General features: G+C 42.0%; 1 protein-coding gene across 1 annotated transcript; it reads left to right on the plus strand.

Moving 5' to 3' along the window:
* The first annotated feature begins 7,351 nt into the window (after nucleotides 1–7,351).
* Nucleotides 7,352–7,993, plus strand: LOC145292243 (uncharacterized). The gene has a single exon (XM_080138565.1). It carries the CDS (start codon nucleotides 7,352–7,354, stop codon nucleotides 7,991–7,993), a length of 642 nt encoding a protein of 213 aa, XP_079994691.1.
* The last annotated feature ends 6,210 nt before the right edge of the window (nucleotides 7,994–14,203 follow it).

The raw sequence follows: 14,203 nt of genomic DNA on the forward strand, positions 1-14,203 counted from the left end.
TATCTCTCGGTCGGTTCGTCAGGGTTGTCCGCTGTCGCCCCTGCTTTATGTCCTGGCTTTGGAGCCTCTGCTCCGCAAGCTGAGACATGGGGAGGCAAATTCGGCCCTGCGCGGAATGGCTCTGCCTGGCGGCTCAGCTGCCAAGGTATCCGCATTCGCCGATGATGTCACGGTCTTCGTGTCGGGCTTCAGAGACATTGAGGTCGTGTCGGAGGCCCTTGCACAGTACGAAAGAATCACGGGGGCCAAGATAAACCGCAGCAAGTCGGTAGGACTGCGGTTGGGCGCCTGGAGTGGCAACACAAACCTCCCGGCGCCCTTCAGCTGGACAGATGGCCCGGTCCAGATCCTCAGCGTGTGGTTTGGACCGGGTCTCCAGCTTGACAAGAATTGGTTTGAGGTACGGTCAAAGGTGGAGACTGCAGTCAATTCGTGGCTTCCTAGGAAACTTTCCTTAAAGGGTAGAGCTGAGGCGTGTGCCACTTACGTCTTTCCTCTCATCCTTTACCGACTGGCCGTACTTCCCCTGCCTGCACAACACCTAAAAACTCTTGTCGAACTCTTGTCCTTGCTCCTCTGGGACAGAGGAAGACACTGGGTGAACAGACAGGTCTGTATTTAACGTCCGTGTGAGGGAGGCTTGGGACTAAAACGACTACCAAGGTCCAGCGACCTTGTGACTGCTACCCGTAGGGAACTCCACAGGGATCTAGTGAGGGGGGCTGCTGACGACCCGCTATGCACGTGGTTGGGTTGGCAGCAGAGTGAGATCCGCTCCGTGTGGAGCTGGGCGCCAGGTTTGAGTCATCTAAACAATTCGGAGTTCTCTCTCACCTGGCGATTGGCCCGAAATGAACTTCCACTCAACAACGTACAATGCAGTTCTGGGTTTTTGGAGTCGCCTGATTGTCCCCGTTGTGGGACAACGGCCGTAGAAACGACTGATCATGCTTTCTTTGATTGCCGCGAACTCTGCCGGTACTGGTCATATGTTGGTGAGGTGACGGCTTGCATCGATCCTAAGCATCCTCGCCCAATTACCGTATTCAATGTCGTGGACAATGTGAGGCCACCGTGGGACCGGGAAAGACAAATGGTCTATGTTACAATCCTGGCCGTGGCGAGAATGGTGATTTGGACGTCGCGTCTGCAAGATTGCCGGGGGGGGGTTGTCTTTTTCTGATCAGGATCTGATCGCTTTCTTTAAACACCAACTACAGGTGAAGATCAGATGTGATAGAAGAAGGCTGCATCATGCGGCATTTGACAGAAGATGGATACATGTAGCAAGTCTGTGTGTACGAAGAGGAGCCAAATTTGAATACGTGTTCCCTGCCTAGGTGTGGAACGCGCAGTTCCGTAAAATAAAATTTAACAAATAGCCTCTCAGCTAGCTGAGTGTGTGTTCCATCCCTCCCTGATTAAGAAGCCTCCAATATCCCCACCCCCTCTTTCTTGCAATTTTTGTTTTCACCCCCTCTTCTAAATTTCACTTATCTTGGAGAGAAAGAAATACAAACTAACCCCCATTCCTTACCCACAAAATTTTCTTTTCTTTTCTCCATTCACCCCCATCTAGAGGGTATCCCCAGTTAGAGACTGACCCGCAGAAGCCAGGTTCCTTTTACAAACCTAGTGGAACGGGCAGTCTATCAACTAGATGGGGTTGGGAGGGTCCTACTAATCCCCCCCCCCCTCTTCCCCCCCCCCCCCTCGACACAAATGAATTATTGTACCATTTTTATTGTTATCTTGTTTTGTTTTTACACGTCAATAAAAAATGTTTTTAAAAAATTGGGAGTTAAGTAGGATGTCCCCCAGTATGAAAGGGTGAATGTGGTATTATGGTGAAAGATACTAGCTGGGAGAAACTTTTGATTTTGTTTAGTTCTGGAGTGACAAGGATGACCAACGACCCCCACAATCCTCCTCTTGAGTTCGCCATGTGCCTAAGTTTTTTGTTCATTGTTGATTTTCAATGTATTTTTAACATGAATAAAGGATTTAATATCTCAAAGTGTAGCATCTGTTTCGACAGATGCTGCAAGCAAAGACCATATGTGGGCGGAAACCCCACATATAAGACCTTGGTCAATGAAGGGGCAACCCTTCATACCAATTGTCACTATCCAGCTCCCCTACTCCCCGGGGAGTTGGTCCCCATTTCCCCTTCACTCCTCACTTTAAAAATCGGCCTTGTGCCTAATTTGCTCAGTGGGGGAGCAAATAAATACCGCAAAGACCATATGTGGTGGTAGCCCCACATATCTGACCTTGGTCAATGAAGGGGCAACCCTTCATACCAACGGTGACTATCCAGCTCCCATTTCCCACCTCTTGGGAGCTGGTCCCCCTTTTCCCTCCCCCCACATTAAAAAACGGCCTTGTACCTAATTTGCTCAGTGGGGAAGCAAATAAATAAAAATACCAGACATGGTCTCCTCCTTTTTTAGGAGAGTTCTATAGAAAGGGGAGAGGGCAAGTGAAGGCAGTGGTGGGGGTTTAGCTATACGCAACATCTCCCCCCCCCATCAAGGAGCGTGTTTGTTCATTTTGTTTTCTTCTAAGGGGGAAAGGGGTAGGGATATGGTTTTGAATGGCAACATGGGGGAGGGTGAATTGTTCATTCGTCGTAGCGTGCAGGTTTTTGAATAATGCGTCCTGAGCGCGTGGTCAGCTGTTGGCTGTCATTCATTTGCTTGGCTGTTGCCTGGCGATATCGTCTCGTGTATGAATAGCCATTTCCTTGCAAACCTTCGGAATGCGTAAGACGAAAATTGAGGACCATTGTCGGATGTCAGCACCTCTGGAATTCCATGGCATGCGAAATGCGCTTTCATGCATTCAATCATGGTTTTTGATGTGGGCGTATCCAGTTTGTCAATTTCAAAGAAATTGCTATGTCTGTCTACTGTGATCAGATAGTTGTTCCCTCCCCATGATAGGAGGTCTGCTACTACTTGTTGCCAAGGTCTTTCCGGCACTGGTGCTATGATCTCTGCTTCTGCTGGCTGCTAATCACTTTAGACATTCCTGACCAAAATATGAGGTCCCTTGCTCTTTGCAGACATGTATTTATGCTGAGGTGGCCGGCATGTGCTTTTTGTTTCATCTCACTCCACATAGCATGCGGTATGACTATTTTCTGTCCTCGCAGTATTAGCCCATCTTGTACTGTGAGTTCATCTCTGTAATCAAAGAACAGTTTGATATTGGGTAAGCTTTTCTTATTATGTGGCCTCCCCTTAGCAATTACTTCTACCAGTGCTCTCTCAACTGTCTTTTGGCGAATCTCTGCGAGCTTGTGGTCTTGTATCGGCTGCATTGTCAGATTATTCACTGACATTATTTCTTCCAACTCTGGCTTGCTCGTTGGTGCTTGTGACAGCATATCTGCTAATGGGATATCTTTCCCTGGCTTATATCGTAGTGTGTAGTTGTATTGCTGGGCCCGTAGCAGGAAGTTCTGTAGCCGTTTTGGTGCCTTTGATAGGGGCTTTTTGCTGATTGAGACGAATGGCTTGTGGTCAGTCAAAACTACTACTTCCCTTCCATGTGTATAATGGTGAAATTTCTCTAGGCCGTATACAATTGCCAGCATCTTCTTCTCAATTTGTGCATATCTTTGTTTGGCATCTGATAGGGATCTACTTGCAAATGTAATTGGTTTGTCAACCTGTATTAGCGCGGCTCCTAACCTATTCTAACATGCATCATTCTCAAGAAACAGCTCCTTGTGTGGGTCGTAGTATGTAAAGACAGGTGAGTTCATAATTGCTTCTTTGATAGTGTCGAAAGCTGCTTGTTGGGAATCTTTTTTAGTGAGGTTCTGGGGGGGGGTTTGTCACTGTTGCAAGATTTGGAATGAATTTCCCTATGTAGTTCGCCATACCCAGGAATCTGTAGAGAGCCCCAATGTTTCCTGGTGCTGGCAATGGATAGCCCTTACTTTTTCTGGGTCGACTCCAATGCCGTCTTTAGTGATGCGATGCCCCATGAAAGTGATCGCATCTAGACCGGTCTCCAGTTTTTTTTGGTTGAGTTTAACTCCTATTGTCTGGCATTTCTGGAGCCATCTGTCATGTTCTTCTTGGTCTTTCCCATAGATTACCAAGTCATCTACAATGATAACAACTCCAGGCATGTCTTGGAATTGTTCATTCAGCTTTCTTTGGGATATCTCTGCTGAGGAGTTCAGGACAAATGGTAACCGATGCCAGCAATATCGGCCAAAACATGTCTGAAAGGTGGTCAAGTTACTGGATGCATCATCGAGCTCAATGTGCCAATATCCTGATGAGAGGTCCACTTTTGGACATACCTTTGTATCTCTCATGTCATGAAGGACGTCCTCGAGAATTGGTATGGTGTAGTGCTCTTGCATGAGTGCTTTGTTGAGCTCATGAGGATCCAAGCATATTCTCATTGTCCCGTTTTTTTTTCTTGTTCTTGTTATGACAAGTTGGCTAACCCACGGAGTGGGTTTATCTACTGGTCTGATCACTCCTCATGTAGTTAGTCAACTTAACTCCTTCTTCAGTTCAGAGCGTATAGCTATAGGTACTCTCCGATTGGGCATTATAGTTGGTATTGCGTCTGGCTTAAGCTGGAGAGTGGCAACACCTGGCAGCTTGCCCAGTTGATAATCGAACACTTCCTTGTAGCTTTCCTCTATGTTGACTGCTGCAACATGGTGGAAGTTCTTCTGCTTTATCTCCACAAGGCCCAGTTGTACATTCGCCTGCAGGCCAATCAGTGGCTGGCAATCATCTCCACTACAAATTCCACTGAGTAGGTTTGCTGCTTTTTGGGGTTTCTTATCTTTCTTCGGTATACATAGTGGCTTCATCAAAGACCATTCCACATTGATAAGACCCCTTTGTATGGTTGCATCCTCTTTGCAAACCTTTCAGGGAGGGTATTAATGGATGCCCCTGTGTCAATCTGGAAAACAACTTTTTTGTTTTTTTTTAATAATAAGGCACTTGGCTTTTTTTGCCTGTTTTGTTTTTTGGGGGTTTATTGCATTCACCCAGTGGGTGTATTCTTCATCCTTCTTTGTTGAGGATGTATCAAGTTGATGTACTCATGGTGGGGGTGCAATACATTTCTTGCTTTCATACTGTCGTGTGCTCTGTCTCTGTTTTCACGTTATTCTGTCTTTGTTGGGACACTTGGATTCATAATGTTCCTTCTCATTGCATGCATGGCACAATTTGCCATGGGCTGGGATCTGTTGCGCTTTGGCACGTGTGTGTAGCCGCAGAATAGGCATTCTCTTTTGGAGCCGAGTTCCTTCATTTGACTGGTTTTACGTACCCTCATCACCTGGGCTGTATCCAGTCCCATTCCTTGACTGATTTCAGCTGCTCTGCATATGTCAACACTCTTCTGCAGGGTAAGGTGCTGTATCTTCAATAGCTCCTGTTTGGTTAATTGGTCACGGACACCTTCTACAATCTGGTCTCGCATCAGGTACAAAAATTACACATCTTCGACAGTACTCTTAAATCGTTGTAGAACTTGTCAAAAGCCTCTCCCTCACCCTGATTCCTCTGATGGAATGCAAATCTCTCATAGGTTTCGTGAGAATTCCGACAGAATACTCCTCCAGTGCTTGTAGTATGTCCTCTACAGTGCGCTCCATCTCCTGGGTGTCAAACTGCATGCCCTGGTATATTTTCATGGCGTCATCGCCCAAGCAGTTTTCCAGAAGGCAACCTGAATTTCTTGTGGTTTATGGTCCAGACCAGTCAATAACGAGTAGTTGGACCATCGTTTATGAAATATTTTCCAGGAGTCTGCCTTATTCCAATATGAGTCGCTCTGGTGGGCTTATGTGTAAGCCGGACATATCGTTAGTCAATGAAATGGTATTAGTTGCAGCAGTCATATTCTCTTCGGCAGACATCGCCATGAGGCAGAAGTGCTTTGTTTTGAAAGTTAATCAATGCAAAGAGGCAGGAAAAAAAAAAGAAAGCTTTGGCAAGAATCACTTGCGACAGCAACTCGATATCAATGATAACAATCATAATGATAACAGCCTGCAGAGATTAGCATGGACCACGAGGCGAAGAGAAGCCATTAATTGGAGCGACCGACCGATAAAAAGAAAACATAGCAGAAGTTAAAACCATTTAAAACCTCCGTTCTCAGTGTCATCCGTTCCTTAACATTGACCCTGCATTCTCAGTGTCGTCCGTTCCTTAACACTGATCCTCTGTTCTCAGTGTCACACATTCCTTAACACTGACCCCTCCGTTTTCAGTGTTGTTCATTCCTTAACACTGACCACTTCATTCTCAGCGTCAACCGTCCGTTCAGGACCACCTAGACGTCCAGCTGATCGTTCCAGACCCAGCAAGCAATCCTGAACCACGCTACGTCTAGAGTACCTGTTCCAGACCTTAGCCTCCAGTAAAGTGCGGCCTTCCAGGCGACCAGCATCCAGATCCAACGATTTTGTTTGCTTTCTTTAAAAAAAATAAAAGGTGAACCCTCGCCTTTAACTAAACAACCCGTGTCTGTCATTCTTCTTTGCTGTTTACTATTTGCCTATGTCTACCTTGTTAGTTGTTGGGTCGATTGTCCCCAGACGACCGGCCCCACAACAAGTGGTGACCCCGACATGATATTTGACATGGGCAAACAGCTGGTAGAGAAGATGGCTGAAAATACAGATGAACCTGAGATCAACTCATCAACCCCTTCCATACAGCTTCCGCTGTACAATGGTTCATCCAACTGGAGGCGATATTTGCAGCCAGGAGAGTCACACGCGAAGACACCAAATTTGCCTCAGTGGTAGAAGCCCTTCCTGCAGCAGTAGTGGAAGAGGTGGAAGACATCCTCCTCAACACATCAGGCCAGCTCCCATACATCCACCTAAAAGAAGCCATTCTCAAGTGTACAATACGTTCGGATGAGGACCTCATTAGAGATCTATTCTCTAATGTGTCTCTGGGCGACAGAACACCATCCCAGCTCCTGCATCTCATGAAAAGTCGCCTTGGAAATCACACCATGGCCGAACCTATCCTCTAAGGCCTGTGGATAGATCGGTTACCATCAAACATTACTCAAGTTCTGGCTCTGGTGCCAGTAGACAAACCTCTGGATATTGTAGCCGATTCTGATGACAAAATTTACCCCCAGGGCCACCAAAGGGCCCATCAAGTTGAAACTCTCACTCAGACCCCCACTCAACGCTTGGATGAGGCAGTAGCTCAGTTAAGAGCTGAGTTCCATGACCTGAAATTCTCCCTACTCCAGAGGCGACGAATCCCAGCACCAAATACCCGAAATTGCAGCCGTACCCACAATTCAAGTCGGGGACGAAATAACAACCCAGATGAATGCTGGTACCATCAAAACTTTGGTAAGACCAAGAAGACACCAGAAGATCAAGTGGTCGTTCACTGTAGCAAACGTCAGAACACCCTTGCTGTGCACTGATTTCTTGGCTTATTACAATTTGGCTGTTCACATGAAGACAACGACCCTGGCTGACAACACATCTCTCAAGATTACAGGGACTCCATCACATCTGAACTCAACTAGGATTAGCGTGGCAACACATCATGACCCACGTTATGTCGGTACAAGGACATTAACCAGCCCATTAAGCCTACCAGTCTGGCGAACATCAGACACAACACCATATAAGACTGTTGGACAACCTGCATACTCAAGGCTGCGACGACTCCCTCCACACAAGTTGACATATGCTAAGAAGGTATTCGAGGAGATGCTGGCGGACATCATCCGTCCCTCAGACAGCCCATATGCCTCACCACTCCCCCTGGTACCAAAATCCGATGAGGAATTCAGAGTCTGCGTGGATTACCGGAAGCTTAATGCATCCACTGTTCCTGACTGGTATCCCCTCCCACATATTCACGATTTTGCCTTGGGTTTACAAGGGGGCCGTATCTTCTCAAAAATAGACCTGACAAAGGCGTCGCTCTGGAGGACATTTCAAAGACAGCAGTAACAACCCCTTTTGGACTGTTTGGGTTTTTATAAATGTCCTTCGGACAGCGTAATGCGGCCCAGACATTCCAGAGATTGATGGACGAAGTTCTGTGTGGTTTGCCATATGTCTTTGCCTACATAGTCGACATTCTAGTGGCCAGCAAAGACGCAGATGCCCACGAGCAACACCTAGAGGAAGTGTTTTGCCGCTTGAAACATGGTCTTCAAATCAACCCCGATAAATGCAAATTTGGGGCCCAACACATAAATTTCCTCAGACGCCACACAGATGCCCATGGAATCACCTCACTTCTCGCTAAGATAGAAGCCATCCAGAATTTTCCAATGCTTACATCCATAAAGCAACTGCATCGTTTCTTGGGGTAAATTTTTACTAACGATTCATCCCCGGATGCTCAGACCTCCTCACCTCCCTGACGAATCTCCTCCAGAGAAAAATAAAGCAATCACCCTGGAGGGCGACCAGGAAAAGGCATTCCAAGCCACAAAAACTGCCTTAGCTAACTTTACCAAGTTATCATTTCTAAACGAGGACGCAGATATACCTCACAACAGATGCTTCAGACACTGATGGTAGAACAAGAGTGTGGTGGTTAATGCAAACTCATTGCATTCTTCTCCGCAAGGCTATCACCTACTCAGTCAAGATACAGTACCTTCTCGAAAGAGCTTCTGGCAATATATCAGACACTTTCGACGCCTACTGGAAGGGCGCAACTTCACTGTCTTGACTGACCACAAACCACTGACAACCTCTCTATCAAACAACTCTGACAAGTATTCTGCCCGTGAAATCAGACATCTGGACTACATCTCACAGTTTACTTCTGATATCCAATATGTCAAAGGAAATAACAACCCTGTTGCAGATGCCATGTACAGATCCAACATCAACACTTTAGAAGACAGCCCATTCAACCAAGACCTAATAGCAGAGACCCAGGGATCCGACTCAACCCTCCCGGAAGTGTTGGCTAACATATCCCTGCAACTGAAAGAGTTTCCAGCCTCTTTCAGCGACAGAACTGTGATACCACACTGGACCATCCCAGACCATACATACCTCCAGCACTCAGAAAGCAAATCTTTGACCATCTGCATGGATTGTCACATCCCAGCAAACGTGCTACGGTCAAACTAATTGTTGATCATGATCAGCATGAATACCGACATTCGTGATTGGGTATCAATGTGCCTTGAGAGCCAGAAATGCAAGGTATACAGACACACAAAATCCCCACCAAGCACATTCAGCAACCCAGATGCCCGCTTCAGCCACATCCATGTTGATATAGTCGGACCTCTTCCTATGTGCCAGAATTACCAATACCTCCTTACCATAGTCGACCATTTCTCCACGTGGCCAGTAGCAGTGCCCACCTTAGCAAAAACAGTAGCAAAGAGTGGATTGCCATATTTGGCTTGCCCGGCATCATCACCATTGACCGAGGTGCACAGTTCCAATCACTACTCTTCTAGGAATTCACTCAGCTACTCGGCATAAACTACACTGTGACAAGGTAATTTGGTATGCGAGTGCACATTTAACAGCCTTCGTTTATGCTCGCGCGTAGTATAAATGAAGGCAAGGCTGTGAAATGGAAAATAGTCCTAGAGTTCAGGGGTTAATACCATGCAAAAGAAAAACAAAAAACTTTTTAGCCAATAGACACACAAAAAATGCCCCCTTTCTCAGGTAGCCACAAAGTGGGTGCTCATTTAAAGTTAAATTTAAATGGAAAAGTGATCATCCACTTTTTGAAAAAGTAATTTCTTCATATCATGAAAACTATTTTTTTCGATGGAAACGGTTTGCAGATTCGTTTTTAGCACACCGAAATCTACAAAAAAAATATTTTGTTCTATATGAACGTGAGACGGGCATTAAAGTAAAATAATACTGGGCCAAATTACACGCTCGACTGCAGAACAAGTTTTCATGCATGCATAAGGATGACTACAACGCATTTCTCCCACAATGCCGATAAACCACACGCATGCATACATGATACCATTAAAGCCATCGATACTGCCGATCTCTACCAGATCGCAGCCAAACCCAAGTAATGACAAGGAATTGTTACCGGCAACATTCTGACTTCCTTACACTCAATGGTATTCTCTCCAATACAAGCATCCAACATACCTCGCTACACACGCATCTCACTTCATTCAACATTGCACCATATTCTCATCAGGCAACCTCAACAAGTTGGTGATGTCACTTTTCTCTTGACTACCATCAACCAAGTAATACCCTTTCAAACACGGCCAGCCACCTTGCCTAACAATTACAGCGCTACGATGTTCACCAGACTCGGCATACACATGGAACATCCACACCGATTTGTCAACCTTATGCAGTGACATTTTATTCCTCCTTATTGACATTCTGTCTAGTGGAGGGAGGGGGGACTGTAGCAACTCACTACAAATATTAAGTGATTGTACAAGCAGCATTTCAGTTCTGCATACATCCATTGTCTACACACACGCAATTTCCAGGAACACAAAACAAAACCAAAACTCGTCTTGTTTTGCCGACGTAGTTGAAGGCACTTTACATCAAAAGGATGTTGTGTTTTGCATCCAATCGGATTGCGAGGAAAGCAAATTTCAAAAGATTTTTTCAACAGCCTTTGCAGGGAGCCGGTCTGTTCATGATAAAATGTGGCAAACACGCCAAAACCAGTCAGTCCAGTCAATCACAGTCATTCAACCAGCATGGTGTAATCACTGTATCCGTCGGGTTTTTCCGACGTTAAACACCACCTTTGTGCGCATCATTAATCTCACTTCTCCACATGGAAATATCAGAGCAGTGAGAAGTAATATTCCTTTCCTGAACATTTTCTTGACTCTCGGGCTGAATTAACACATGCACACATAAAAATACATCAACATAATAACATCATTCGCTTTCTTCTATTGTTAACTAAAAGTCATATTGAAGTTATAAAATTGGTTGGAGATAATGATCAGCTTTGTAAATTGGTTGTGAATAATAATGATTATAAAAACCTATTTGTGAATAATTATGATTATTGCAACCTGGTTGTAAACAATGATGATTATTGCAACCTGGTTGTCAATAATAATCATGTTTGTAAGTTGGTTGTGAACAATGATGATTATTTTAACCTGGTTGTGAATAATGATCATGATTGAAAGCTGGTTGTGAATAAAGATGATTATTGTTACGTGGTTGTGAATAATGATTATTATTGTAACCTGGTGGTAAATAATGATCGCGAGTGTAACCAGGTTGTGAATAATGATTACTAGTAACCTGGTTGAGAAAAAAAATAATTATTGTAATCTGGTTGTGAATAATGATGATTCTTGTAACCTGGTTGTGAATAATGATCACGATTGCAACCTGGTTGGGAAAAATAACGATTTTTGTTACCTGGTTGTGAATAATGATGATTATTGTAACCTGGTTGTGAACAATGATGATTATTGTAACCTGGTTGTGAATAATGATCAAGATCGTAACCATGGTTGTGAATAATGATCATGATTGTAAGTAATTGTGAATAATGATAATTATTGTAACCTGATTGTTAATAATGATGATTCTTGTAACCTTGTTGTGAATAATGATGATGATTGTAATCTGGTTGTGAATAATGATGATGATTGTGATCTGGTTATGAATAATGATGATGATTGTTAACTGGTTATGAATAATGAAGATGATTGTAACCTGGTTATGAATAATGATGATGATTGTAACCTGGTTATGAATAATTATGATGATTGTAACCTGGTTATGAATAATGATGATGATTGTAATCTGGTTATAATAAGGATGATGATTGTAATCTGGTTATGAATAATGATGATGATTGTTACCTGGTTATGAATAATGATGATGATTGTAATCTGGTTATGAATAATGATAAATAATGATGATGATTTTAACCTGGTTGTCAATAATGATAATGATTGTAATCTGGTCATATCTGATTATGAATAATGATTATGATTGTAACCTGGTTATGAACAATGATGATGATGTTAATCTGGTTATGAATAATGATGATGATTGTAACCTGGTTATGAATAATGATGATGATTGTAATCTGGTTGTGAATAATAATGATGATTGTAATCTGGTCATGAATAAAGATGATGATTGTAATCTGGTTGTGAATAATGATGATGATTGTAACCTGGTGATGAATAATGATGATGATTGTAACCTGGTTATGAATAATGATGATGATTGTGATCTGGTTGTGAATTATGATGATGATTGTCATCTGGTTGTGAATAATGATGATGATTGTAATCTGGTCATGAATAATGATGATGATTGTAATCTGGTTGTGAATAATGATGATGATTGTAATCTTGTTGTGAATAATGATGATAATTGTTATCTGGTTGTGAATAATGATGATGATTGTAACCTGGTTATGAATAATGATGATGATTGTGATCTGGTTATGAATAATGATGATGATTGTTACCTGGTTATGAATATTGATGATAATTGTAACCTGGTTATGAATAATGATGATGATTGTAATCTTGTTATAAATAAGGATGATGATTGTAACCTTGTTATAAATAATGATTATGATTGTTAACTCGTTATGAATAATGATGATGATTGTAATCTGGTCATGAATAATGATGATGATTGTAATCTGGTTGTGAATAATGATGATTATTGTGATCTGGTTAGGAATAATGATGATGATTGTTACCTGGTTATGAATATTGATGATACTTGTAACCTGATTATGAATAATGATGATGATTGTAATCTGGTTGTGAATAATTATGATGATTGTAATCTGGTTCTGAAAAATGATGATGATTGTAAGATGGTTGTGAATAATGATGATGATTGTAATCTGGTTGTGAATAATGATGATGATTGTAACCAGGTTGTGAATAATGGTGATGATTGTAACCAGGTTGTGAATAATGATGATGATTGTGATCTGGTTATGAATAATGATGATGATTGTTACCTGGTTATGAATATTGATGATAATTGTAACCTGGTTATGAATAATGATGATGATTGTAACCTGGTTATGAATAATGATGATGATTGTAACCTGGTTATGAATAATGATGATGATTGTAATCTTGTTATAAATAAGGATGATGATTGTAACCTTGTTATAAATAATGATGATGATTGTAATCTGGTTGTGAATAATGATGTTGATTGTAATCTGGTTGTGAATAATTATGATGATTGTAATCTGGTTCTGAAAAATGATGATGATTGTAAGATGGTTTTGAATAATGATGATGATTGTAATCTGGTTGTGAATAATGATGATGATTGTAACCAGGTTGTGAATAATGGTGATGATTGTAACCAGGTTGTGAATAATGATGATGATTGTAATCTGGTTGTGAATAATGATTATGATTGTAATCTGGTTGTGAATAATGATGATGATTGTAATATGGTTATGAATAATTATGATAATTGTAACCTGGTTGTGAATAATGATGATGAGTGTAATCTGGTTATGAATAATGATGATGATTGTAATCTGGTTGTGAATAATGATGATGATTGTAATCTGGTTGTGAATAATGATGATGATTGTAATCTGGTTATGAATAATGATGATGATTGTAATCTGCTTATAAATAATGATGATGATTGTAATGTGGTTGTGAATAATGATGATGATTCTAATCTGGTTGTGAATAATGATGATGATTGTAATCTTGTTGTGAATAATGATGATGATTGTAATCTGGTTGTGAATAATGATGATGATTGTAATCTGGTTGTGAATAATGATGATGATTGTAATCTGGTAATGAATAATGATGATGATTGTAATCTGGTTGTGAATAATGATGTTGATTGTAATCTGGTTGCGAATACTGATGATGTCTGTAATCTGGTTATGAATAATGATGATGATTGTAATCTGGTCATGAATAATGATGATGATTGTAATCTGGTCATGAATAATAATGATGATTGTAACCTGGTCATGAATAATGATGATGATTGTAATCTGGTCATGAATAATGATGATGATTGGAATCTGGTTGTGAATAATAATGATGATTGTAATCTGGTTGCGAATAATGATGATGATTGTAATCTGGTCATGAATAATGATGATGATTGTAATCTGGTCATTAATAATGATTATGATTGTAATCTTGTCATGAATAATAATGATGATTGTAATCTGGTTGCGAATAATGATGA

This window comes from Euprymna scolopes, chromosome 13 (genome assembly GCF_053919585.1).
Source record: "Euprymna scolopes isolate OS-2025 chromosome 13, ASM5391958v1, whole genome shotgun sequence".
Lineage (NCBI taxonomy): Eukaryota > Metazoa > Mollusca > Cephalopoda > Sepiida > Sepiolidae > Euprymna > Euprymna scolopes.

Excerpts from the sequence above, each read along its gene's own strand:
- LOC145292243 (XM_080138565.1), top strand. The coding sequence starts at position 7,352 with ATGAATGCTGGTACCATCAAAACTTTGGTAAGACCAAGAAGACACCAG.